General features: G+C 45.8%; 2 protein-coding genes across 3 annotated transcripts in view; one reads left to right on the plus strand and one right to left on the minus strand.

Annotated features, from left to right (window-relative positions):
* Window positions 1-1,753: 1,753 nt before the first annotated feature.
* Window positions 1,754-15,895, minus strand: SDF2 (stromal cell derived factor 2). Its single transcript, XM_033181845.1, has 4 exons — window positions 15,759-15,895; window positions 15,439-15,652; window positions 9,510-9,706; window positions 1,754-2,440 (listed from the first exon to the last, which is right to left on the minus strand). The coding sequence occupies exons 2-4, from the start codon at window positions 15,587-15,589 to the stop codon at window positions 2,153-2,155; spliced, it is 636 nt and encodes a 211-aa protein (XP_033037736.1). The 5' UTR covers window positions 15,590-15,652; window positions 15,759-15,895; the 3' UTR covers window positions 1,754-2,152.
* SUPT6H (SPT6 homolog, histone chaperone and transcription elongation factor) overlaps window positions 15,896-27,042 on the plus strand; it is a 43,790-nt gene continuing 32,643 nt past the window's right edge. The window contains exon 1 of one of the 2 annotated variants that reach the window (XM_033181803.1): window positions 15,896-16,060. The gene's annotated coding sequence lies outside the window, so the exon portion shown is untranslated. Of the gene's footprint in view, window positions 16,061-25,111; window positions 25,215-27,042 lie in introns of those variants that run through there. The other variant, XM_033181804.1, reaches the window with a different exon arrangement.

Below are 27,042 nucleotides of genomic sequence, written 5' to 3' on the forward strand. Positions count from 1 at the left end.
AGGAGGCTGAGGCAGGGGAATCACTTGAACCTGGGAGGCGGAGGTTGCAGTGAGCTGAGATTGCGCCACCGCACTCCAGTCTGGGCAACAGAGTGAGACTCCATCTCAAAAAAAAAAAAAAAAAAAAATTCAGGCAGTAGGCCAGGCATGGTAGCTCGCTCGTGTAATCCCAGCACTTTGGGAAGCAACAGCATGAGGATCACTTGAACTCAGGAGTTCCAGACCAGCCTGGGTAACATAGTGAGACCTCATCTCTAAGATAAATCAAAAACTGACACAGGAGGATCACTTGAGCCCGGGAGGTCAAGGCTGTAATAAGCCGTGATTGCGCCCTTCCCGCCTGGGTGACAGAGCAAAGACCTTGTCTCAAAAAAAAAAAAAAAAAAAAGAATTCAGGCAGTTATTCAACTTTTCTGCTGCACTGATAAAAATGCAGTATTACCCTATATGAATTCTGTGAAGATTAAATGAAGTAAGATCTATAGGCCAGGCGCAGTGGCTCACACCTGTAATCTCAGTACTTTGGGAAGCCGAGGCAGGCAGATCACGAGGTCAAGAGATTGAGACCATCCTGGCTAACATGGTGAAACCCCGTCTCTCCTAAAAATACAAAAAATTGGCCAGGCACGGTGACTCAAGCCTGTAATCCCAGCACTTTGGGAGGCCGAAACGGGCGGATCACGAGGTCAGGAGATCGAGACCATCCTGGCTAACACGGTGAGACCCCCGTCTCTACTAAAAAATACAAAAAACTAGCTGGGCGAGGTGGCGGGCGCCTGTAGCCCCAGCTACTCGGGAGGCTGAGGCAGGAGAATGGCGTAAACCCGGGAGGCGGAGCTTGCAGTGAGCTGAGATCCAGCCACTGCACTCCAGCCTGAGCGACAGAGCGAGACTCCGTCTCAGAAAAAAAAAAAAAAAAATACAAAAAATTAGCAGGGCGTGGTGGCGGGGACCTGAAGTCCCAGCTACTTGGAAGGCTGAGGCAGGAGAATGGCGTGAACCCAGAAGGCGGAGCTTGCAGTGAGCTGAGATCACGCCGCTGCACTCCAGCCTGGGCAACAGAGCGAGACTCCGTCTCAAAAAAAAAAAAAAAAAAATTAAATAAATAAAAATATCTAGGCCGGGCGCGGTGGCTCAAGCCTGTAATCCCAGCACTTTGGGAGGCCGAGACGGGCGGATCACGAGGTCAGGAGATCGAGACCATCCTGGCTAACATGGTGAAACCCCGTCTCTACTAAAAAATACAAAAAACTAGCCAGGCGAGGTGGCGGGCGCCTGTAGTTCCAGCTACTGGGGAGGTTGAGGCAGGAGAATGGCGTAAACTCGGGAGGCGGAGCTTGCAGTGAGCTGAGATCTGGCCACTGCACTCCAGCCCGGGCGACAGAGGGAGACTCCGTCTCAAAAAAAAAAAAAAAAATCTATAATATGGTACCTAGTATTTACCAGTGAATAAATACTGGTTCATTCTTTCTACCCCTACCCCTTTTTCTCATTTGCAGTAAGATACAAAGCAAACATCTCACTGGCTGTTTATTATGCTGTATTCTGTGAGTTTTTAGCTATAATTAGTCAAAGATCTATTAAAGATGAGATGCCTGGAGAGTAGTCAAAGTAAAAAGAGAAAAGGCTTGTATGCAAGTAAAGCTCTTAAAAGGGCCCACATTGGAGGTTCACAGCGTCTCCAAAGAGTCTTAGGACTAGAGGATTAAGCAGCTAATGAAATGGCACACCTAATAAATAACAACACAGTGACTAATAATAAAATTATTGTTTTTATCATTTTGGAGAGAGAAAATAGGGGAAAAATCACATACATTAACAGTCCATGATGCCAAGCTCCTGAAGAGTAAAAGTTTACCAGCTAAGAGGTATGTTCCCCTCAGTTTGTTTTATCAGTATGAATAAAAAACATCTGCCCCTTTACCAGCAAGTCCTCGACTCAGAAAGAACTGACCCCACACCAAGTCTGGGACAGTGACTAGTTCAAGTGTGCAGAGCTGAAGTTTCCAAATACAGCTATTTTCTGTTGTGTATCTTCATCTCAGTGGTGACATGGCCACTGCCCAAGGAACTTGTGGCAGAGATCCCAAGGTGAGGCAGCAACAGATGTCTATGAACATTGTGCGTTAACAGTGGCTCAGAGCCTCTAGATTCATAGCTCTGCATGGTGGGCTTCTGCCTTCAACAACTCACTGGGCTTCATGAAGATGCCTTCCATGGCTTTCCAATAGTTGTTCTGACTTGGCTGGGCCATGCCATGCACCTCTTTTTGCCCACTGATAGGTCGACCATATTGTTCTCCTGTGACAGATAGCAGTACCTCAGTGGAAGAGTGTTTGAACCGCACCTCACCATCTCTCACCCAGTAGGGTCCATTACAGAGTACTGTCCAGTCATCCAGATAATCACCTTCACCTTCCTCACCAAAAGCACTCACTTCCTGGAAAACACAGAAGGTAGTAACATTAGCATGGTTGACAACGGCTTGAAAAGGAGTGGGAAGCAATGGGAAGAAAAAGAAGGCCACCTTGAAGTAAAAAATCAGAGGGGGCCAGGCTCATGCCTGTAATCCGAGCACTTTGGGAAGCTGAGCGGGGCAGATCACTTGAGCCCAGGAGTTTGAGAACAGCCTGGGCAACATGGTGAAACCCTATCCCTAAAAAAAAACACAAAAGAAATTAGCTGAGGTCAGGAGTTCAAGACCAGCCTGACCGACATGGAGAAACTGTCTCTACTAAAAATACAAAAGTAGCTGGGTGTGGTGGCACATGCCTGTAATCCCAGCTATTCAGGAGGCTGAGGCAGAAGAATCGCTTGAACCAGGAGGCAGAGGTTGCGGTGAGCAGAGATCATGCCATTGCACTCCAGCCTGGGCAACAAGAGTGAAACTCTGGTCTCCAAAAAAAAAAAAGAAAGAAATTAGCTGGGCATGGTGGCGCATGCCTATAGTACTCAGCTACTACAGCTATCGCCTGAGTCTGGGAGATCAAGGCTGCAATGAGCTGTGATCACACTACTGCACTCCAGCTTGGATGACAGAGCAAGACCCCTTCCCAAAAAAAAGAAAAAAAAAAAATTCAGCTGCTTTCCAGGGTTTCGTTTTTTTGTTTTGTTTTGTTTTTTGAGATGGATTTTTGCTCTTGTTGCCCAGGCTGGAGTGCAATGGCGCAATCTCGGCTCACTGCAACCTCCGCCTCCCAGGTTCAAGCAATTCTCCTGCCTCAGCCTCCCTAGTAGCTGAGATTACAGGCATATGCCACCACACCTGGCTAACTTTGTATTTTTAGTAGAGACAGAGTTTCTCCATGTTGGTCAGGCTGGTCTCGAACTCCCGACCTCAGGTGATCCGCCCGCCTTGGCCTCCCAAACTGCTGGGATTACAGGCATGAGCCACCGTACCCAGCCATTCCAGTGTTGTTTAAAATAAACCATGAACCATGGAAAAAGACAAAAGACACAAAGGACGTAAGAGGAAAAAATTCGTTGCTGTAAGATTATGGTCCATGGTTCTTATCTGAGTTATGGCATCAAAAACAAAGAAAAAAATGATTATGGTCCAAACACTTATTTTGCAATTAATACTATAGTTGCCTTATATTTTCTATTACAGTGTTAAAACAGTATTTCTTTCTTTTTGTTTTCTTTGTAAGAGTTGGGATCTTGGCCAGGCACAGTAGCTCACTCCTGTAATCCCAGCACTTTGGGAGGGGGAGGCGGGCGGATCGCCTGAGGTCAGCAGTTCAAGACCAGCCTGGCCAACATGGTGAAACCCCGTCTCTACTAAAAATACAAAAATTATCCAGGCATGGTGGCAGGCGCCTGTAATCCCAGCTATTTGGGAGGCTGAAGCGGGAGAATCGCCTGAACCCGGGAGGTAGAGGTTGCAGTGAGCCGAAGGTTGCAGTGAGCCAAGACTGCACCATTGCACTCCAGCCTGGGTGACAAGAGCAAGACTTTGTCTCAAAAAAAAAAAAAAAACTTGGGATCTTGCTCTGTTGCCCAGGCTGTAGTGCAGTGCCTCAAGCGGTCTTATGGCCTCACCTCCTGAGTAGCTAAGACTATAAGACTACAGGCCTATACCACCACACCCAGGTAATTAAAAGTTTCTTTTGTAGGCAACTGTGTTGCCTTGGCTGGTCTCCAACTCCTGGTCTTAAATGATTCTCCCCACTTGGTCTTTCAAGGTGTTGGGATTATAGGTGTGAGCCACCGTCCTGGCTTTAAAATACTTTATTTTTTGAGACAGCATCTCGTTCTGTCACCCAGGCTGGAGTGCAGTGGCACAATCTCGGCTGTCTGCAACCTCTACCTCCTGGGTTCTAGCGATTCTCATGCCTCAGCCTCCAGAGTAGCTGGGATTACAGGCATGTGCTACCACACCCAGCTAATTTTGGTATTTTTTAATAGAGATGGGGTTTCACAATGTTGACCAGGCTGGTCTCAAATTCCCAGCCTCAAGTGATCCACCCACCTCAGCCTACTAAATTGCTGGGAGTACAGGCATGAGCCACCACTTTCAGCCCTTAAAATACTTTGTATCTCTTGTTATTTGACTTTATTACTGCTTCATTCTCTTAACTAGATTTTAAATGACCTGATGACAAGTTCAAAAGGGAATGGACTCTGAGAGTCAGGGTGACCTTGAATCTCAACTTGATCCCTTCCTCTGTAAATCCTTTGAGCCTTTGTTTTCTCTTCTATAAAATGATCACAATATCACCTTACAGAGCAACTGTGAGAATTAAATGAGATAGCAAATATTAACTGAGCAAAACAGCAAGTTCTCTATATCCCTTTCCCTTTCCCTTTCCCTTTCCCTTTCCCTTTTCCTTTCCTTTCCTTTCCTTTCCCTCCCTCTCTTTCTTTCTTTCTTCTTGGCAGTGAGAGAGAGAGCAAGTTCTCTATATTCTACTCCTCATCTAAATCCCATCATCCTTAAGACCAAATATTCAGTTTCTATACAATGGCAATGGAAAAATTACTGATTATTTCAGAAGCATGAGTGTGTATGTGTGTGTGTATGTATATACTCTACTTAATAAAACTGTTTCCCAGGAGGATACCAGTATGTAATTCTGATACTGCTATATTTGTATACTGGAACTGAACTGAAGTTCAATACATGGATGGCAGATGGTGGGAACAAGGTATCTTACTGTTGGAGTGGGAATTTACAAATTAGCACAGGCAGGAGGCTAGGATGACCTATGTGGTAATGGATTACAGCTAAAGACATCAGTGGCCGGTCCCGGTGGCTCATGCCTGTAATCCCAGCACTTTGGGAAGCTGATGCAGACAGATCACAAGGTCAGGAGATCGAGACCATCCTGGCTAACACGGTGAAACCCCATCTCTACTAAAAATACAAAAAATTAGCCAGGCGTGGTGGTGGGCATCTATAGTCCCAGCTACTTGGGAGGCTGAGGCAGGAGAATGGTGTGAACCCGGGAGGCGGAGCTTGCAGTGAGCCGAGATCGCGCCACTGCACTCCAGCCTGGGCAACAGAGCAAGAGTCTAAATACATACATATATACATCAATAAGAACCCTAGCCAGCCACAGTGGGGCATGCCTGTATTCCCAACTACTTGGAAGGTTGAGGCAAGAGGACTGCTTGAGCCAAGAAGTTTGAGGCTCTAGTGCACTATGATCACACCTGTGAGTCTATGATCACACATGTGAGTAGCCACTGCACTCCAGCCTGGATAACATAGAAAGAACCCATCTTAAGAAAAAAAAAGAAAAAGAAACCTCATTTAACTTAATATAGATACAGATGGCTATGCAAATAAAAATTTATAGATATGTATATATACATGAGTAAGGATACACAGATACAGTTTTTTTATTTAATTTTTTTTTTTTTTTGAGATGGAGTCTCACCCTGTCACCCAGGCTGGAGTGCAATAGTGCAATCTCAGCTCATTGCAACTTCCACCTCCCAGGTTCAAACGATTCTCCTACCTCAGCCTCCCGAGTAGCTGGGATTACAGGCGCCCGCCACCATGCCCAGCTAATTTTTGTACTTTAGTAGATACGGGGTTTCACCATGTTGGCCAGGCTGGTCTTGAACTCCTGACCTCGTGATCCACTTGCCTCGGCCTCCCAAAGTGCTGGGATTACAGGCGTGAGCCACTGCGCCCGGCCTACGGTTCTTTATTCTGTCAAGTGAGAGGGCCTAAAAGAAACACTTCAGTAGCAACAAGCTTACATAAGGCCTAGAACTTGGTTTTAATATCATTCTCCAATAAAAGGAAGCAGAGCTCCTTGGAGAAATAGCTGATTATAGTACTGGAACAAGAAATAAACAAGATAAGCCCGGAGCATCTTTTGGTGCCAGAAAGGAAAGAAGTGCTTTAAAGTGCACTCACATATACACAAACACACAATGGGATACTGTCAAATGGACACAAAGCCAGCTGAAAGAATTCCTGATGGCCAAAGTTGGAAAAATTTGAGCAACAAAATATAGTAGTATTAGATTATAACAAAGTATAAACTATCCATCAGTTTATGCTAATGTAAATAACTGAATAAATCAATTGGGGAAAAGAGACAAATCCCCCATATCGAAAAATCCCAAATAACATATGTAGATATTCCACCCTAAGGTAGAGAGAGAATGTAACTCTCCAGTCTGTAAGAGTGAAATGCACATAGTGACATCCTTCCAAAAAGTGTATGGAAAGGGGGAAAACGAAGAGAGTAACTTTACAGGAGAAACCTAACCAACAAACACTACTTCAGCCAGGTAATCAAGGTCTACATCAACAGTCACAAATCATAAAGACAGTATGTACCCCTGATATGATGGGATAAAAATGGCACTTTACCTCAGTGATCATCCTCTCAAATCCTTTATAAGTCCAGTCTAATCACAAGAGAAACAGACAAATTCCAATAGAGGGGCAATCTACAATACACCTGACCAGCACTCCTCAAAGCTGTCAAGGTATCAAAAACTAGGGAAGTCTGAAAAACTGTCACAGCCAAGAACAGCCTAATGAGACATGCCAAGTATATGTAATGTGGTATTTTGGAATGGAAAAAGAACATTAGGTAAAAACTAAAGGACCAGACACAGAGACCTCACTCCTGTAATCCCAGCACTTTGGGAGACCGAGGCGGGTGGATCACAAGGTCAGGAGTTCGAGACCAGCCTGGACAACTTGGTGAAACCCCGTCTCTACTGAAAATACAAAAAGCAGCCAGGCGTGGTGGCAGGTGCCTGAAATCCCAGTTACTCAGGAGGCTGTGGCAGAAGAACAGCTTGAACCTGGGAGGCGGAGGTTGCAGTGAGCTGAGATCGTGCCACTGCACTCCAGCCTGGGAGAAAGCGAGACTCCGTCTCAAAAAAAAAAACAAAAACAAAAAGCTAAGGGAATCAGGAAAAAACTATGGACTTTAGTTAATAAAACTGTATCAATATTGCTTCATTAAATGTAGCAAATTTACCCTTCCAAGGTAAGATGTTAATAGGGAAAACTGTATACAGGGGGTGGGGATAGGGAAGGAGTCATTAAGGGGTCCACATCCCCTGATAACTCAAGGCTTAAAACAGTGGCACAGGCCAGGCACAGTGGCTCAAGCCTGTAATCCCAGCACTTTGGGAGGCCGAGACGGGCGGATCACGAGGTCAGGAGATCGAGACCATCCTGGCTAACATGGTGAAACCCCATCTCTACTGAAAAATACAAAAAAACTAGCCGGGCGAGGTGGCTGGCGCCTGTAGTCCCAGCTACTCGGGAGGCTGAGGCAGGAGAATGGCGTGAACCTGGGAGGCGGAGCTTGCAGTGAGCTGAGATGCGGCCACTGCACTCCAGCCTGGGCGACAGAGCGAGACTCCGCCTCAAAAAAAAAAAAAACAAAAAAAACCCAGTAGCACAAGGCCAGGCACAGTGGCTTATGCCTGTAATTCCAGCACTTTGGGACACTGAAGCGGGCAGATAGCTTGAGCTCAGGAGTTTGAGACCAGCCTGGGCAACATGGCAAAACCCCATTATCTACAAAAAAAATACGAAAATTAGCCAGGCATGGTGGCGTGAGCCTGTAGTGAGGGCTGAGGTGGGAGAACTGCTTGAGCCTACGAGGCTGAGGCTGCAGTGAGCAAGATCACACCACTGCACTACAGCCTGGGTGACAGAGCGAGATCCTGTTTAAAAACAAAAAACAGGCCAGGCGCCGTGGCTCAAGCCTGTAATCCCTGCACTTTAGGAGGCCGAGATGGGCGGATCACGAGGTCAGGAGATTGAGACCATCCTGGCTAACACGGTTGAAACCCCGTCGCTACTAAAAAATACAAAAAACTAGCTGGGCAAGGTGGCGGGCACCTGTAGTCCCAGCTACTCGGGAGGCTGAGGCAGGAGAATGGCGTAAACCCGGGAGGCGGAGCTTGCAGTGAGCTGAGATCTGGCCACTGCACTCCAGCCTGGGTGACAGAGCGAGACTCCGTCTCAAAAAATAAAAAATAAATAAATAAATAAAAACAGAAAACATAAGTGACACAATAGCAAATCCATTTTCCTAATGTAACTAGTTAGCATCATTAAATAAAACAAAACAAAACAAAACAAAAAACCCCTACAATTTGGAAAACATTGGGTTTCTTTATTACAGGATATCAGAACTTATGATATGCTAATGTATATCCAGTCTGTCTGTCCTTCCCATTTCTTGATTTGGTTTAGTTGTTGTCTCCACTTGGACCAGAAACGATTTTCTTCACACTTACAAAACAGACCAGGCAGGTGCAGTGGCTCATGCCTATAATCCCAACATTTTCAGGAGGCCAAGGCCAGTGGATCACCTGAGGTCAAGAGTTCGAGACCAGCCTGACCAATATAGTGAAAACCCATCTCTACTAAAAATACAAAAATTAGGCCAGGCACAGTGGCTCCCGCTCGTAATCCCAGCACTTTGGGAGGCTGAGGTGGGCAGATCACGAGGTCAGGAGTTTAAGACCGGCCTGGCCAACATAGTGAAACCCCATCTCTACTAAAAATACAAAAAAAAAATTAGTCGAGTGTGGTGGCACATGCCTATAGTCCCAGCCACTCGGGAGGTTGAGGTGGGAGAACCACTTGAACCCAGGAGGCAGAGATTGCAGTGAGCTGAAACCATGCCATTGCACTCCAGCCTGGGTGACAGAGTGAGACTCCGTCTCAAAAAAAAAAAAAAAAAAAATACAAAAATTAGCCGGGCATGGTGGCATGCACCTGTAATCCCAGCTACCCGGGAGACTAAGGCAGGAGACTTTCTTGAAGCCAGAGGCAGAGGTTGCACTGAGCCAAGATCATGCCACTGCACTGCAGCCTGGGTGACAGAGACACTTCATCTCAGAAACAAAAAAATAAAAACAAAATACACCTCACACAAAAACAGAGCCATTTCCCCAGGTCTGCACAAAAGAGAACAGCTACACCTAGAAAAGAAACAATTAAGAACCAAGAGATCAAACAAGCACCCACTGAGTAATGCAGAGCAGCAACGATCCATCGAAAGCCACCTCACCTGGTTTCCAGAAAGAGGTGAAGTGAAGTGGTGACTATGGAGGTTTCGGCCAGTGTTGACATGTGTCAACCGGATGGGCTGGCCACACTTGATGGGGGTTCCCCTCTCACACACTGTGGCGGTCTTCCCCCGTATCCTCCAGTAACTGTTGCTGTCATCCACAGAGGTTACACCTGTCACTGACTGCTGCCCACTACCTGCAGTTAAGAAAAGAAAGACAACTCTCTTTCTCTGCCATGGACAACATGCTCAGAGACAGAAGCTCAAGGGTGCTCAAGATTCAGCTTCGGCCGGGCGCGGTGGCTCAAGCCTGTAATCCCAGCACTTTGGGAGGCCGAGACGGGCGGATCACGAGGTCAGGAGATCGAGACCATCCTGGCTAACACTGTGAAACCCCGTCTCTACTAAAAAAATACAAAAAATTAGCCGGGCGAGATGGCGGGCACCTGTAGTCCCAGCTACTCGGGAGGCTGAGGCGAGAGAATGGCGTAAACCCGGGAGGCTGAGCTTGCAGTGAGCGGAGATCCGGCCACTGCACTCCAGCCTGGGCGACAGAGTGAGACTCCGTCTCAAAAAAAAAAAAAAAAAAAAAAAAGATTCAGCTTCACCCGTAACCCACCATGACCAAGGAAGACACGCTGCTGCAGGTGTAATGGATTATTAATGCTGCTTTACAAGAGGCTGAAGACCGCCCTCAGCCATGATGGCCTAGCAGGTAGGAACCTGAAAAGCTGCCAAGGCCTTAGATAAGGGCCAAGCCCATCTTTGTGTGCTTGCATTCAATTGTGAAGAGCCTATGTATATCAAGCTAGGGGTGGCTTTGTGCTGAACACCAAATCAACCCAATTAAGGTTGATGACCTTAAGAAACCAGATAAATGGCTAAGCCTCCGGAAAACTGACAAGACAAGGAAAACTTTGTAAAGTGGTTGGTTGCAATTGTGTCACAGTGAAGGGCTATGGCAAAGAATTTCAGGTCAAGGATGTGACTGTGTACTTCAAATGTAAGAAATCAACAAATAAATTTGGTACCCATTCCTCAAAAAAAAAAATGGCAAGTGAGCTCAACCTCACCCTTATTGCCTATGGCCAATATTGTGCCCTGTGTCATAAAACAGGCAAGAAGGGGTGGGGAGAAAAATGCTATGCTTGGCAATATTTTTTCTTCTACAACATTATTTATAAAAAATACAAAATGTGCTGGGCATGGTGGCTCACGCTTGTAATTCCAGCACTTTGGGAGGCTGAGGCAGGCGGATCAGGAAGTCAGGAGTTCAAGACCAGCCCCACCAACACAGTGAAACCCCGTCTCTACTGAAAATACAAAAATTAGCTGGGCATGGTGGCGGCGGCCTGTAATCCCAGCTACTCAGGAGGCTGAGGCAGGAGAATCACTTGAACCCGGGAAGCGGAGGTTGCAGTGAGCCGAGATCGCGCCACTGCCCTCCAGCCTGGGTGACAGAGCCAGACTCCGTCTCAAAAAAAAAAAAAAAAAAAAAAACTGTGTCTACATAATACTAGTTATTATATGATAAAGTATACTTAAGGGTATGTCATATCAGAAAATTGTAAGAGTTTGCATCAAAGGATATCCAAGGCACAAATTTATGTTGAGTTTTTTGAGGCACAGGCAGTACTAACCTGTAGACACTAGCCTGGATAGCCCCTAATGTGTCTAATCATATAATTTTAACACGTTTGTAATATTATTCATGCTCATTAACTATTACGATAAAAATGTTTATTTTTCGGTCGGGCATGGTAGCTCACGCCTATAATCCCAGCACTTTGGGAGGCCAAGGCAGGCGGATCACAAGGTCAGGAGATCGAGACCATGGTGAAACCCCGTCTCCATTAAAAATACAAAAAATTAGCCGGGCGCGGTAGTGGGTGCCTGTCGTCCCAGCTACTCAGGAGGCTGAGGCAGGAGAATGGCGGGAACCTGGGAGGCGGAGCTTGCAGCGAGCCAAGACTGCGCCACTGTACTCCAGCCTGGGCAACAGAGACTCTGTTTCAAAAAAAAAAAAGGAGGCCGAGACGGGCGGATCACGAGGTCAGGAGATCGAGACCATCCTGGCTAATACGGTGAAACCCCGTCTCTACTAAAAATACAAAAACTAGCCGGGCGAGGTGGCGGGCGCCTGTAGTCCCAGCTACTCGGGAGGCTGAGGCAGGAGAATGGCGGAAACCGGGAGGCGGAGCTTGCAGTGAGCTGAGATCTGGCCACTGCACTCCAGTCCGGGCGACAGAGCGAGACTCCGCCTCAAAAAAAAAAAAAAAAAAGAAAAAGAAAAAAGTTTATATTTCACAATTAAAATGAGACCACTTTATATTGCCAACTTTAAGCAGGCATTACAGCGCCCAACTCCCATGAGTGGTCAATTATTATAAAAGTATTCTTTGAACAGGGCACAGTGGCACACGCCTGTAATCCCAGCACTTTGGGAGGCTGAGGTAGGCAGAACACAAGGTCAGGAGTTCGAGACCAGCCTGGCCAACATGGTGAAACCCTGTCTCTACGAAAAATATAAAAATTAGCTGGGCATGGTCGCATGCGCCTGTAATCCCAGTTACTTGGGAGGCTGAGGCAGAAGAATTGCTTGCATCTGGGAGGTGGAGGTTGCAGTGAGCTGAGATCGCGCCACCACACTCCAGCCTGGGTGGCAGGGCAAGACTCTGTCTCAAAAAAAAAAAAAGTATCCTTCGAGGTCTGGCACAGTGGCTCATGCCTGTAATCCAAGCACTTTGGGAGGCTGAGGTGGGAGGATCCCTTGAGTTCAGGAGTTCGAGACCAGCCTCAGCAACATAGCAAAATCTGGTCTCTAAAAAAAAAAAAATAGACATATATATATATATTTTTTTGAGACAGGGTCCCTCTGTCACTCAGGCTGGAGTGCAGTGGTATGATCACAGCTTACCACAGCCTTGACCTCCCAGGCTCAGGTGATCCTCCTACCTCAGCCTCCCAAGTAGCTGGGATTTCAGGCGCCTGCCACCACACCCGGTTAATTTTTCTGTTTTTTGTAGAGATGCGTTTTTGCCATGTTGCCCAGGCTGGTCTCAAATTCCTGGGCTCAAGCAATCCAACTGCCTCAGCCTCCCAAAGTGCTAGGATTACAGGTGTGAGCCACCACACCCAGCCTAAAAAAAAAAATTTTTATATTTAAAAGAAAAAAAAGAGGCAGAGGCTGCATACAGTGGATCACCGTCAATCCCAGCACTTTGGGAGGTCAAGGTGGGCAGATCACTTGAGCCCAGGAATTCAAGAGCAAGCCTAGGCAACTGACAAAACTCCATCTCTACAAAAGACGCAAAAAATTAATCAGGTGTGGTGGGGTGCACTTGCAGTCCCAGCTACTCAGGAGGCTGAGATGTAAGGATTGCTTGGGCCCAGGAGGTCAAGGCTGCAATGAGTCGTGATTGTGTCACTGCACCTCAGCTTGGACGACAGAGTAAGACTCTGTCTTTTAATTTCTTTCTTTTTTTTTTTTGAGACAGAGTCTGTTCTGTCACCAGGCTGGAGTGCAGTGGTGCAATCTCGGCTCACTGCAACTTCCAATTCTCTGGTTCAAGTGATTCTCCTGCCTTCCTCCCATGTCTCTCAAAAAAAGAAAAAATCTAGCTACAGGATTTAAAAAGCGGGGGGTGGGGGGGGGTGGGGGCGGGGGCAGTATACAAATAATCGCTGATAGCTAATGTGTAATTACTAAGACTGCTCAGCACCACAGTGTGTGAGGACTTACTGGGTATCTGGCACTGACCTAAGTCCTTCATTTGAATATTCTTATTTGACATCTACAACTATTTGCTGAAGTAGGTATTATTATCCCCAGCATACCCAAGGTCACACAACTCTAAGAAACAAGGCTGGGATTCAATGAACCTAGACAGCCCGACTCTAGAACACTCTTAACCATTCTGCATCATATCTCACTAAGATCATATTTCTTCCAACAGCTTTAAATTGTCAGGTTTCCCCAAATGAGCTACTCTCATAAACACCGGGGATACCCTCTTTCCTAGGCTTCATTCACTACCGAGGTCTTTGAAAGCATTCGTATTTCCCAGACACTTTCCTCCAACAGTTTTACCTGTTCCTTCTAGCTTTGCTTTCAGCTCCATGGCCTTGCCTGACCACAGACTTTCGATATTTCGCTTTTACCACGTATACCATTATGCCTTGTGCCAGTTACATGGGTAAATATAGCCAACTATCAGCTCCTTTCTACTGTCTCCTTCCACTCAGCTCATGACTTTATTATATCTTTCTTTTTCAGAAAAGCCAAACCAAGTCTCCCTTCCTACTTCTGGTTACTGCCTTACAGCTCTCTGGGGTCCTCACAGCCATGCTTCACTGCTAAACCATGGTCTACATTTTGTCTCCTACATTTTCTGCTTTCTATTCAACCCTTCACTTCCTCCTCCAAATCCTTATACCTTGGGATTATCCAAAGTTCTATGCCTGGCCTTCATATGTTTCCACCTGTAGTTCTTAAATTGCTGAGGGTCAGGACAAAAGCATTTGTATTTTTAACAAGTTTCTCAAGTTATTCATATTGATCCTAGATTGAGAACCACAGTTCATCCTGGGCAATTTCATCCACTACCCTGACATTTTCAACCACAGTCTGTACAAGATGTTGTATTTAATGTTGCATCTAGTGTGGTATCTCAGGCTCAGCACAGATCCCTTTTCTGAGTTCCAGACTGAACCTGGTTCCCAAATCTGGCTGTCCATCAGAACCACCTGAAGAGCTTTTTAAACCTACAGATTGCTACTTCCAAGCCTCTGTCCACCTCCACTCTAATTCAGTAGATAAAAAGTTGGAAACCAAAGCAAATTAAAAAATAAGCCTGACAACATGTTAGGTGTTCACTGAATAGGTGCTAGGATTATTAAGACATCGCAGTGATGATAACTCACATCCTTGCCTAGTCTAACTGATCAGATAGGTTTTGGGAATCATGAACCAGACTAGCCCATCTGACAGAACTCTTTCCTCCCTCAGCAAACAGCATCATCAGTCATTCAAGATAGAATTCTACCAGCTATCTTAGATGCCTCTCACATCTCACTAGCTGACCTTTATTCTTTTTTTGTTTGTTTATCTTTTTTTTTCAGGCAGATAAGACTTTCTTTTTTTGGTCTGTTTTTATTATATTGTAATTTTCTTGACTGATTATCACTACTGAATCTCCTTGCAGGTAGTACAATTCTAGTCATATAGTAGGAACTCATTAAGACCTATGCTGAATGAATGAATCCACATAACTTATTATTAAACATTTTAATTTCAAATGCTTAAAAAAAAAAGTTTCTCTGCAATTCCTGTCACTGCTCCAAGTTCCTTACAAGAAGGAGGTTAAGATTTGGGTAGAAGGGGCCCAAAAGATAGGAATTAAGGAGCAAGTGTAAGATGCAGAAGAGCTGGAAGACAAAGGGTTGTAGTCAACGAGTGAGCTCTTGGAGTTTAAAGTTTCAGATACAGTACTTACTGTAACTTTAAAATTTCAGACACAGCACTTCCTGTAATTTTCTTGTTTGTCTCTAAAGCAGGCTTTGAACCTGGATAGATTTGGATAGAACCCTGACATTTGCTAGCTGCAAGGCTTTGAATAAACGATTTAATTTCTCTGCGTCTGTTAACTCATCTGTGAAATGAGGATAACAATAGTATCACCTTACATGAATGTTAATAAGCGGAAAAAGTACATAGGTAACGTGCCTGGCCCGTAGTTCACCAAATATTAGGTGGTGTTGCGATTAAGATGCCTTAGAACAACTCAGTTCTCCGACTCTCCGGACCTGAGGAACCTTCCCAGGGAACACCTAACCTTCCCAGACCACACCCTCAGATTTTCTTTAGGCCCCGCCCCTTCAGATACTCCCAGGCCTCCCTAGCCCACCCGAGCCCGATCCCCAGCATTACCTGACCCATAGCGCACGTCGTGTGAGTGCAGTCGGACGTTGTGGCGCGTATTGAGTAGCTTCACCACGGAGCCGCAAGTAACGACAGCCTGGCTGGAAGCACCCACAGCGCTCCACAAACCCCCCAATAACAGTAGAGGTACTACAGCCATCCTAGCTGTATCGCGGAGCCCCAAATCTTCGAAGAAAACGCGGCCCCTCCCCGGAACCGGAAGCTGAAGACGATACCACGGAGAGAAGGAAGTGAAGAAGCCCGAGTCGGATCTTTATGGTTTATTTGGCTAGAGCGGCCTGAGAAACAGGCTGAGCCTGGTTACTTACGATACTCTCGCTCTGTTCCAGGGGCTCAGTGACAGCTGCCTTCCTGAGCCGCTTCGGTTACCGTTCGCACCCACGGGACGAAAGCTCCCGAGAGCGGGAGAGGGAACAAGAAATGGCCCACCCACTCCCGGTGACAGAGAGCCGGAAATGACGTAGCACGTTGACGCAGCGGCGGCGGCGGCGGCGGCGGCGGCGGCGGAGGAGCAGTGCGGTGGGTCCGTACTATCTTTTCCCAGTCTCGGTTCGACGACTCCATTTTCCTCGGTGGGGGCTTAGCGCACCGGAGGAGCGGTGGACTTCAGGCAAGTAAAGTTCCGACTGGAGAGCGTGTTTCTCGCAGGAGTCAGGTGGGGAACCGGGCTCCTAGGGCCTGGTCCCGTAAGGGAAGAGGCAATGGGGAGCCGTATGTGGGAAGAAGTGGGGGCCTGGCCTTCCCTGCTTTATGGGGGGAAGGGGGAGGAAAGCGCTGCAGTTGCTCAGAGTCTCAAAGCTTTTCCCAGCCTGGTAACACCCGGAACCCGTGAGTTGGGTGGCATGTTGAATCAACAGGCTTCCTGGCATCTAGTCCTTCTCTCCGCAGATTTTTAAAACTGGGCCACGCGAAAGGATTGGGGATAGAAGGGACCTGGGGCTTCTGAGCCAGAATCAGGTGATCGAGTTGTTTGTTCTGAGGATATGAATCCTGTGGAGCTTTCAGCAGCTCGGTCATCAGGCTAGAGGGCGATGCCAAATTCCAGCTCTTTACATATTGCTGAATAATACAAATAGAACTTTTTGTAGATAGTTGCATCCTTCATCCCTTTCTAAAGATCGAAGGTGTTGTAGAAGAAGTACCTAAAGCCCGTCCATTCTCCGTAGATTCATTTCCTCAAACGTTTGCCAGAGTCTTATCATGAACATCAAAATGAGTTATTAAGTCAAAACTCCGTCTTGTAGTTTCTGCCTTTCTCCTCAGGCACTCGTTTGAACCAGCTGGAGAAGTTAATTTTCCTGGGTTGTTGCAAGAACTGATACTTGTTTCAGAGGCCTAAGATCTCTGGAAATACTTCCATGGAAATTCACTGTAATATCAGAAGTAACAAGGGTGTATGAAGCTACATCATTAATGAGCATTAGGGAATGTGAACAATATTGAATTTGATTAATTTCTTCGGAAAAATGGTTCCACTGTTTATCTGAAAGATACCAGTTAGTAAGTCTTCGGTGTTTTGATTACAGAAGCATGACTGCTCCTCCATCAGCTGTGAATTTAGAGCCCTTTTTCATGAGGAATGTCCTTTTCACCAGTACAAGTACGTTTTTATTCACTTGGCTTGTGTGGCTGCTAGATTGGATTAGCATAGCCTTGCGACTCTAAGAGGTTTTAACTTCATCAGGAGATTAATTACATCAGAAATTGGTGCAGTCTGGAGAAGCTTAGTGGAATTTTACAGTTCTTCCTCTGAAAGCCTACCTAGTATGGTGGAAACATGATGTTTGTAGGCAAATACGTTTGCTCTGCTTCTATTTTCTTGATCTTAATAAATGGCACTACCATCAATCCTGCCTATAATCCTTGTCTTCCTTCCTCTCCACTATTTCCCAATAAAATCAGTCACCAAATCCTGTTTCTCCATGAAACTGTTCCCATCAGCATACAAATTATGTTCTGATATCCTTCACATCCCTCTCCAACTACCATGCCAATTTTTAAAATTTCCATTCATAGATTTCTACCTGTACCACCTCAGCTTTCTTACCCTTTATTCAATCTTCATTTTATATCAATCTGGTTTCTCTTCTACCCACTCCTTTTTTTTTTTTTTTTTTTTTTGAGATACTGTCTTGCTCTGTTGCCCAGGTTGGAGTGCAGTGGCCCCATCATAGCTCACTGCCACCTGGAACTCCTGAGCTCAAGCAATCCTCCTGAGGTAGCTTCTAGTAATCAAGTGCCACCGCATCTACTTTGCCGACTCCATTGAAGGTGCCCTTATCAAGGTCACCAGTGACTTCTATGTTGCCAAATCCAATGGATACTTTGTTCTCATCTTTCTCTGTCTCTGCAATATTCAAGGTAGTTACTCCTGTCTCCAAACTTTCATCTTGGCTTTATTGACATTTCATTCTTGGATTTTCTCCATTTCTCTGGCTGTCCCTTCTGAGTCTCATTTGCTAGCCACCTTTGCTCTCTATCTGATGTCTAAATGTTGGGGCTGGTCACGGTGGCTCACGCCTGTAATCCCAGCACTTTGGGAGGTCGAGGCGGGCAGATCACTTGAGGTCAGGAGTTCAAGACCAGCCTGGCAAACATGGTAAAACCCCATCTCTACTAAAAATACAAAAACTAGCTGGGCATGGTGACATGCCTATAATCCCAGCTACTTGGGAGGCTGAGGCAGGAGAATCACTTGAACCCAGGAGACAGAGGTTGCAGTGAGCAGAGATCATGCCACTGCACTCCAGCATGGGCAACAAAACAAGACTCCATCTCAAAATATGTGTGTGTGCATATATATATATATATGTTGGAATTCTCACAGGAATCCCAGGCCCTCTACATGCTTCCCTTTAGGTGACCCAGCCCCATGGCTTTAATTACCACCTGAAAGTTGGCAACTCCAAAGTTTAAATCTCTAGTCCAGCCTTCTCCTCTGTGTTCCAGAATCACACGTCAAAAATGCCTGTTTAATTATCTCCATTTGGATATTTCTTAGGCACCCCAAAGCTAACATAACCAAAATAAAGTTTTGGTTTTCTTATCATTCCAAACCTTATCCTCCCATTTTACTGAGTGGTACTCCTATCCACAGGGTTACCAAAGATAGACCTCTGAGAATCATCTTTGTTCTTCTCCTTTACTACTCCTCTTCCCCAGTCTTTTAGTAAGTCCTGTCACTTCCACTTCTGGAATGTTTTTGTAATCTGTCTTCTCTTCTCCATCTTCACTGCTTCCACCCTATTCCAAGCCACCACCATCTTTTGCTTGGGCTATACCACAACAGTATCCTCAGTTTTCCCTGGTTTCCACTCAGATCTTCCTCCAGTTCATTTTCCATGTAACAGAATTGGATCAGAGCAGATCATTTCATTTCCGTACTTAAAACTCTCCAGTCACTTTCCATGGCCTTTACGCCCTGCTTGAGGATACCTCTCATAGACACTACCTTCACCATGCTCTAGTGCCATCAGCCTTAGGACATCACCTATTATGTACCATGTTCTTGCCCACTTTCTCTGCTGGAATCTCTCCCCCTGGTTCTACAGGTCATATCCTATCTGTTGACATCTCAGCCTACGTAAACTCACTTTAGATGAGATGAAAATATGTATTTCCTTCTTAGCTCTTAGAACAAAGTTTATTTTATTTGTTGCCAGTGTGTCTCCTGCACCAGAATATGGTCATCCTAGGGGCATGGACCTTGTCTTGTATGTGCCTGGCATGTGGTAGGCTCTCATTAAATACATATTTATGCCAGGCATGGTGGCTCATGCCTATAATCCCAGCACTCTGGGAGGCCGAGGTGGGCGGATCACCTGAGGTCAGGAACTCGAGACTAGACTGGCCAACATGGTGAAACCCCATCTCTGTTAAAAATACAAAGAAAAGGCCGGGCGCGGTGGCTCAAGCCTGTAATCCCAGCACTTTGGGAGGCCGAGACGGGCGGATCACGAGGTCAGGAGATCGAGACCATCCTGGCTAATACGGTGAAACCCCGTCTCTACTAAAAAATACAAAAAACGAGGCGGGCGACGAGGCGGGCGCCTGTAGTCCCAGCTACTCGGGAGGCTGAGACAGGAGAATGGCGTGAACCCGGGAGGCGGAGCTTGCAGTGAGCTGAGAGCCGGCCACTGTACTCCAGCCTGGGCGGCAGAGCAAGACTCCGTCTCAAAAAAAAAAAAAAAAAAAAAATACAAAGAAAAAATTAGCTGGACGTGGTGGTGGGTGCCTGTAATCCCAGCTATTTGGGAGGCTGAGGCAGGAGAATTGCTTGAACCTAGGAGTCAGAGGTTGCGGTGAGCCGAGATCACGCCACTACACTCCAGCCTGGGTGATGGAGCGAGACTCTGTCTCAAAAATACATATATATATATGTATTTGTCCTAGCTACTTGGGAGGCTCAGGTGAGATTATGGCTTGAGCCCAGGAGGTGGAGGCTGCAGTGAGATGTGATCACAACACTGCACTCCAGTCTGGGTGACAGAGCAGGACTCCATCTCAGAAAATAATAAGTTTTTGTTGGATTAGCAAGTAAATTTCAATTCTATGTTTAAAACCCAGCAATGGCTTCCCAGCACCTAGATCCTTATGACTTTTCCTCCAACTCTTATGAACCGTTCTTCCTCTCCCGGGCCTTCTCTGTACATGCCACAGTGCACGTGTTGTGCTAGAAGCACACCTCTCTGACATCACTCCCCAAACCATCTCCAAAGAAGCCAGCTCCTCTGCTGAACTAATTCCTCCTTACTCTTAAGGTCTTTGTTTAAAGTCACTTCCTCAAAACCAGGTTAGGTTGTCTTATTACAGGATCCCATGCTATCCTTATCATCAATTCTCTAAAGACCCGTACTTCTAAATCATAGGTCACAAACTAAGGCCTGTGAGCCAATTAAGGTCGCCCCCACTCATTTACATGTTATGTATGCTTCTATGCTACAGTGGCAGATCTGGCCCTATAGAGAAAAGGAAAGGTTTGCCAACCCCTGTGCTAGAGCAGGAACTGTGTGTTCCCCAATGTGTGTACCACGAGGTTTAGTAACTGTTAATCTCTCTTTGTGTTGCAGGGATTCTGAATCTGGTTACATACTTCAGTTGTGCTCTTCTTTAGCCCTTACCCTGTTTCTTTTTTTTTTTTTTTTTTTTTGAGATGGAGTCTCGCTCTGTCGCCCAGGCTGGAGTGCAGTGGCCAGATCTCAGCTCACTGCAAGCTCCGCCTCCCGGGTTCACGCCATTCTCCTGCCTCAGCCTCCCGAGTAGCTGGGACTACAGGCACCCACCACCTCGCCCGGCTAGTTTTTTGTATTTTTTAGTAGAGACTAAAAATTTCACCATGTTAGCCAGGATGGTCTCGATCTCCTGACCTCGTGATCCGCCCATCTCGGCCTCCTAAAGTGCTGGGATTACAGGCTTGAGCCACCGCGCCCAGCCCCTTACCCTGTTTCTCTAAAGAGATGTGGAAAGAAAAGGAATAAATTTTTTTTTTTTTTTTTGAGATGGAGTCTCGCTGTCACCCAGACTGGAGTGTGATGGCATGATCTCGGCTCACTGCAAGCTCTGACTCCCAGGTTCAAGTGATTCTCCTGCCTCAGCCTCCCGAGTAGCTGGGATTACAGGCATGCAGCACCATGCCCAGCTAATTTTTGTATTTTTAGTGGAGACAGGTTTCATCATGCTGCCCAGGCTGGTCTCGAGCATCTGACCTCAAGTGATCAGCCCACCTCAGCCTCCCAAAGTGCTGGCATTATAGGTGTGAGCCACCATGCCCGGCCGAATAAATAATATTTTTAAATGAACAAAATTAACTTTTTCTGTATTTTAACATCTTGACTTCATGTAATTAGGTTTTCAGGTTTTTTTTTTTAATTACAAAGAGTTCTGAATTCCAGATTTAAAAGGACTTAAGTAGACTCTAAATACTTTTACTTATTAGACTTTTAGGTTTCGTAATTCCAAATTGGATATTCACTTATGGATACCTTTGGAATAGTTCTAGTCCCTTGCTCATAAAATATAGGATACAAGACAGTGTGGAATGTCCTGTAGTTTAAACTCCGCCCTAGACTTCTGGGGCTGTTCTCCCGAGCACCATGCCTAAATGTTTGCTCATGTTGCCTTTTTCCAGACTGTATTCTTAAATCCTCTTTTATTCAGACATCACCTTTTCTCAGATATTTCCCAACCTTCCCATTGCTCTTATAGTCCAGGTATGTAACTTAATATAACCCTAACTGTGCTTTGTTATAACGTTATTAACAAGTTTTTTGAGATAGATTGTGAGCTCCACCAGGGTCGGAAGCATATTTTACTCATTTTTATATACCCAAGTCCCAGCACAGAGCTTGACTCTTAAAAAAAAAAACCCCAGCAAATGTTAATTGAAGCTGCAAAGTGGAAGGAATTAACAGACTAGATCTCTTTTCACTCTGGTCTCCTCTTAATTGCCTCCTACAACTTCTTGTTCAAAGGGAGGGACTGCAGAGGGCCTCCCTTGTGGCAATCTGATCCCAGTTCCATTCCTCTTCCAGCAAATGTCATGGTAACCACCAACCTCTCCCTTGGAGCCACATCTTGTTCTGCAGCTGTGCTTCTGCCTAGAGAAACCTCTCCCTCTGTCTCCCCACTGCCCTTGTAGACCTATTCCAGTTGCAAATTTAACTTACAATGTAAGTATGGGGAAATTTTTAAGAGCATGAGTGCTAAATACAACATCCAGACTACATCAGGCTCATCACAGATACCATATATTGATAATAATCATACACAAATAAATACATTAGTGTCTTTATTCTAGATTAGTTCCTGCTTGTCAGTCTCAGACTGCAGTGCTACTGCAGTCTGCACATCTAGCTCCAGCAAATTGCAAGTCAGAATTGCTTCTGGCACACTTCTTACAACTGGAAGTCTTGGTATTGAGCTAGATTGGAGGCATTCCCCAGCTGTAGCATAGCTTGTGCTTTATTGCTAACCTAGGCGATGGTAAGAAAGAGAACACAGCTATCTTTCCAAGCTGTGTGCAGCATGGAGCACCAGCTGCCCTTGAGACAGAAGAAAGCTGTTGTTTTCATCAGGTAGGCTGTGTGTTTCTCTGTTAAGTAGACTGAGGGGCATCTGGTCTGCAGGAACTGGCGTTCAATTTGAAGATGTTGAGGCCTTAAAAGATAGAACATACGGGTCTAATAGCCTAATTAAAACAAGCTGTGTGTGGGGGCTGCCGTACTCAAATCTGTTTTTAATGGCTCAGTTCAGGGCTGAGGGGAAGCAATGTCAAAATTAAAATTAGAGCTCCAGATTTAATTGGCAGAAGTTTAAGACTTTCACTTTCGGGCCGGGCGCGGTGGCTCAAGCCTGTAATCCCAGCACTTTGGGAGGCCGAGACGGGCAAATCACGAGGTCAGGAGATCGAGACCATCCTGGCTAATACGGTGAAACCCCGTCTCTACTTAAAAATACAAAAAACTAGCCGGGCGACGAGGCGGGCGCCTGTAGTCCCAGCTACTCGGGAGGCTGAGGCAGGAGAATGGCGTAAACCTGGGAGGCGGAGCTTGCAGTGAGCTGAGATCCGGCCACTGCACTCCAGTCTGGGTGGCAGAGCAAGACTCCGTCTCAAAAAAAAAAAAAAAAAAAACAAAGACTTTCACTTTCGGCAGTACTCAAGCTAAATGACCTTAAGGATAGAGATCTTGGGGCATGGTGGATCATCACCCTAACCCCTAGGCTTACTGCACTGCAACTCTTTAGGGTCTTTACAGTCATTCCTCAACTTTCTGAACTCAGGACCCCTTTATACTCTTAAAACTTATTTAGGACTCCAAAGACATTTTGTTTATGTGAATTATATCCTTTGATATTTACCAGATTCGAAATTAAAACTCAGACATTTAAAAATATTTATTGATTTATTTTAAAGTAGTAAACAATAATACTTTTTACGAATAACAGTAGTTTTTTTGTTTTGTTTTGTTTTGTTTTGAGATGGAGTCTCACTCTGTCACCCAGGCTAGAGTCTGGTGGCACCATCTCGGCTCACTGCAACCTCTGCCTTCCAGGTTCAAGCAGTTCTCCTGCTTCAGCCTCCCGAGTAGCTGGGACTACAGGCACCTGCCACCATACCCTGCTAATTTTTCATTTGTAGTAGAGACAAAGTTTCACCATGTTGGCCAGGCTGGTCTCAAACTCCTGACCTCAGGTGATCGGCCCACCTCCACCTTCCAAAGTGCTGGGGTTACAGGCATGAGCCACAGCACCCAGCCGAATAATAGTAGTTTTTAAAACAAAATATTTTAGTAAGAATGGACTGGGTGTGGTGGCTCACTCCTGTAATCCCAGAACTTTGGGAGGTTGAGGCAGGTGGATCACTTGAGCTCAGGAGTTCGAAACCAGCCTGGCTAACATGGTGAAACTTCGTCTTAAAAAATAAATGAATAGGCCGGGCGTGGTGGCTCACGCCTATAGTCCCAGCATTTTGGGAGGCCAAGGCAGGTGGATCACTTGAGGTCAGGAGTTCGAGACCAGTGTGGCCAATATGGCCAAACCCCATGTCTACTAAAAATACAAAAATTAGCCAGACGTGGTAGCGAGTGCCTGTAGTCCCACCTACTGGGGAGGCTAAGGCAAGAGAATCGCTTGAACCCAGGAGGCGGAGGTTGAAGTGAGCCGGAATCGTGCCATTGCACTCCAGCCTGGGTGAGAGAGCAAGACTCTGTCTCAAAATAAGTAAATTAAGTAAGAATGACATTTTTTTGTTTTTTAGTACAATGTTTTAATGTCTGCCCTGATAGAATACAGCTGTGTTCTCATATGCTTTTGCATTCAGTCTGTTGTGATAACCACATGTCATATAACCTATGGAAAAACTCCAATGTACACTCCTGAAAGAACAAAGGGACTGGCCCCTGGACCATGCCCTGAGAACTATTGATAAATGTGGTACTGTCAGCCATGAGGAGTCAGACAGACCTCAGCATTTACAACAGATGATAGTTTTATCACCTTGAACAAATGACTACATCTCTCTGAGTCTGTTTCTTCCTCTGTTGAGAGAGAAGTGTGCTGTAACTCATAGGATAGTGTAGGGATTAATGGAATATTTGTTCCATCTTGATAGGGACATAAAATAGTAGGATATTTGTTAGTGTCTGGCACTTGGTAGGTGTGTAAATAAGCATTATTCCTCAGGGTACTTTTTTTTTTTTTTTTGAGACGGAGTCTTGCTCTGCCACCCAGGCTGGAGTGCAGTGGCCGGCTCTCAGCTCACTGCAAGCTCCGCCTCCCGGGTTCACGCCATTCTCCTGTCTCAGCCTCCCGAGTAGCTGGGACTACAGGCGCCCGCCTCGTCGCCCGGCTAGTTTTTTGTATTTTTTAGTAGAGACGGGGTTTCACCGTATTAGCCAGGATGGTCTCGATCTCCTGACCTCGTGATCCGCCCGTCTCGGCCTCCCAAAGTGCTGGGATTACAGGCTTGAGCCACCGCACCCGGCCTCCTCAGGGTACTTTTTTAAAAATTGCTTAAAATACCCAAGAGAGACCCGTATTATTTTGGTTGGGTTTTGTGTGTGTGTTGTGAGTTTATTGTCCAGTTCTCTTCCTATGCCTGTTCTGTGTGTCTGTTGTAATACATAAAACCATTTTATGGTCTTATTTTCATATTTCTCCCTCTAGGAGACAGTCAACTCCTTGAAAATGAACAATCCAGCCGGGCACGGTGGCTCACGCCTGTAATCCCAGCACTTTGGGAGGCCGAGGCGGGCGGATCACTTGAGGTCAGGAGTTCAAGACCAGCCTGACCAACAAGGGGAAACCCCCTCTCTACTAAAAATACAAAATTAGTTGGCATGGTGATGCATGCCTGTCATCCCAGCTACTCAGGAGGCTGAGGCAGGAGAATCGCTGAACCCAGGAGGTGGAGGTTGCGTTAACTGAGATTGTGCCATTGCACTCCAGCCTGGGCAACGAGCAAAACTCCATCTCAAAAAAAAAAAAAGAAAGAAAACGAGCAATTCTCTTCAAACCCCCAGCTCTTAGCAGAGTATATGTACATAGTAGGCGTTCAGTTAGGTTTGTGGAAAGAGTGGCATCTGAAACCTCAACCGAAAATTGAACATTCCCCCACCCTCCTATATCTTCAGTTTTATTTTCTTGAGTTTAGTTAATCTCAAGTTCATTGGTTATAGTATTAATTGAGCTCAGTAAGGACAATTTTCAGGAGAATTAGAGCCACAGAACTTAAGGCACCTTCAGGTAGCCATTAGCGACCGTTCTCTCCCCGCCACTGCCATCTTTAACTGGGAAGATGGCAGCAGTATGAAAATGTAGGCTGGGCGCGGTGGCTCAAGCCTGTAATCCCAGCACTTTGGGAGGCCGAGATGGGTGGATCACGAGGTCAGGAGATTGAGACCATCCTGGCTGACCCGGTGAAACCCCGTCTCTACTAAAAAATACAAAAAACACCTAGCCGGGCGAGGTGGCGGGCGCCTGTAGTCCCAGCTACTCAGGAGGCTGAGGCAGGAGAATGGCTTAAACCCGGGAGGCAGAGCTTGCAGTGAGCTGAGATCTGGCCACTGTACTCCAGCCTGGGCAACAGAGCGAGACTCCGTCTCAAAAAAAAAAAAAAAAAAATGTAAGTCATTTATTTAACAGACACTTAACAGTTGCTAATTTGTTAGCTAATTTGTTACTAATGTGTTGCAGCACACCTGAAGGGATATAGCTTTTCTGGTGCAGAATCAGAGTGCCTTGTAATGCCTCTTGTATTGCCATTTATGTTTTCATGGTTTTTATTAGTCCCTCCATTGGATATGTTCTTTATCTTCCAGAAGCTTGTAGTCTAAGTGGGAGAAAGGTACATGGGATATACCCCATAGACCATTTTACTGGACAGGGTGAGGAGTGATGCTGAGTGTGTCAGCAGCCAGCTTTAGAGTTCCACAGTGGAATCTTAATGTGATGATGTGTGCTGTTTTTTAAGTCCTACTCGAGGCCCATCAAGCTCCATGTTACAGTTCTTGAAGATCCCTACTGTCGTTTCCAGGCTTTGGATGAGTCTGAAAGCAGGGAAGTAGAAGATAAAGTTGGGGTTGGTTGGTACAAAATTACAGAATGCTCAGGAAAATTAGGCTCAGGATTCAAATTCAAATTCAGTTAACCCATCTTGAAACAACAGGTTCTTTCCCCTATGTCATATAATATTGTCAACTATCCTCTAAGGTAGGTAGCGCTGTTACCATTTTCCAGGTTAAGAAAGTGATATTCGGCATGTCCAATAATTTGCTTAAGTTTATGTTTAGCTGTTAGGTTATGAAACCAGGATTTGATTTCTTTTTTTTTTTTTTGAGACGGAGTCTCACTCTGTCTCCCAGGCTGGAGTGCAGTGGTGTGATCTCGGCTCACTGCAAGCTCCACCTCCCGGGTTCCCGCCATTCTCCTGCCTCAGCCTCCTGAGTAGCTGGGACTACAGGCGCCCGCCACCACGCCTGGCTAATTTTTTGTATTTTTAATAGAGATGGGGTTTCACCGTGGTCTGAACAGGATTTGATTTCTACTCTTGAGCCCAGCAATCTTTCCATTTAACCATCTTGCCTTTATTTAGTA

The sequence above is a fragment of the Trachypithecus francoisi genome, unplaced genomic scaffold, assembly GCF_009764315.1.
Source record: "Trachypithecus francoisi isolate TF-2019V2 unplaced genomic scaffold, Tfra_2.0 Lachesis_group20, whole genome shotgun sequence".
NCBI lineage: Eukaryota > Metazoa > Chordata > Mammalia > Primates > Cercopithecidae > Trachypithecus > Trachypithecus francoisi.

Coding starts and splice junctions, on each gene's coding strand:
- SDF2 (XM_033181845.1), bottom strand. CDS start 15,589: ATGGCTGTAGTACCTCTACTGTTATTGGGGGGTTTGTGGAGCGCTGTG. Junction 9,707..15,438: donor CGACGTGCGCTATGGGTCAG/GTAATGCTGGGG, acceptor TCTTAACTGCAG/GTAGTGGGCAGCAGTCAGTG. Junction 2,441..9,509: donor CACCTCTTTCTGGAAACCAG/GTGAGGTGGCTT, acceptor TGTGTTTTCCAG/GAAGTGAGTGCTTTTGGTGA.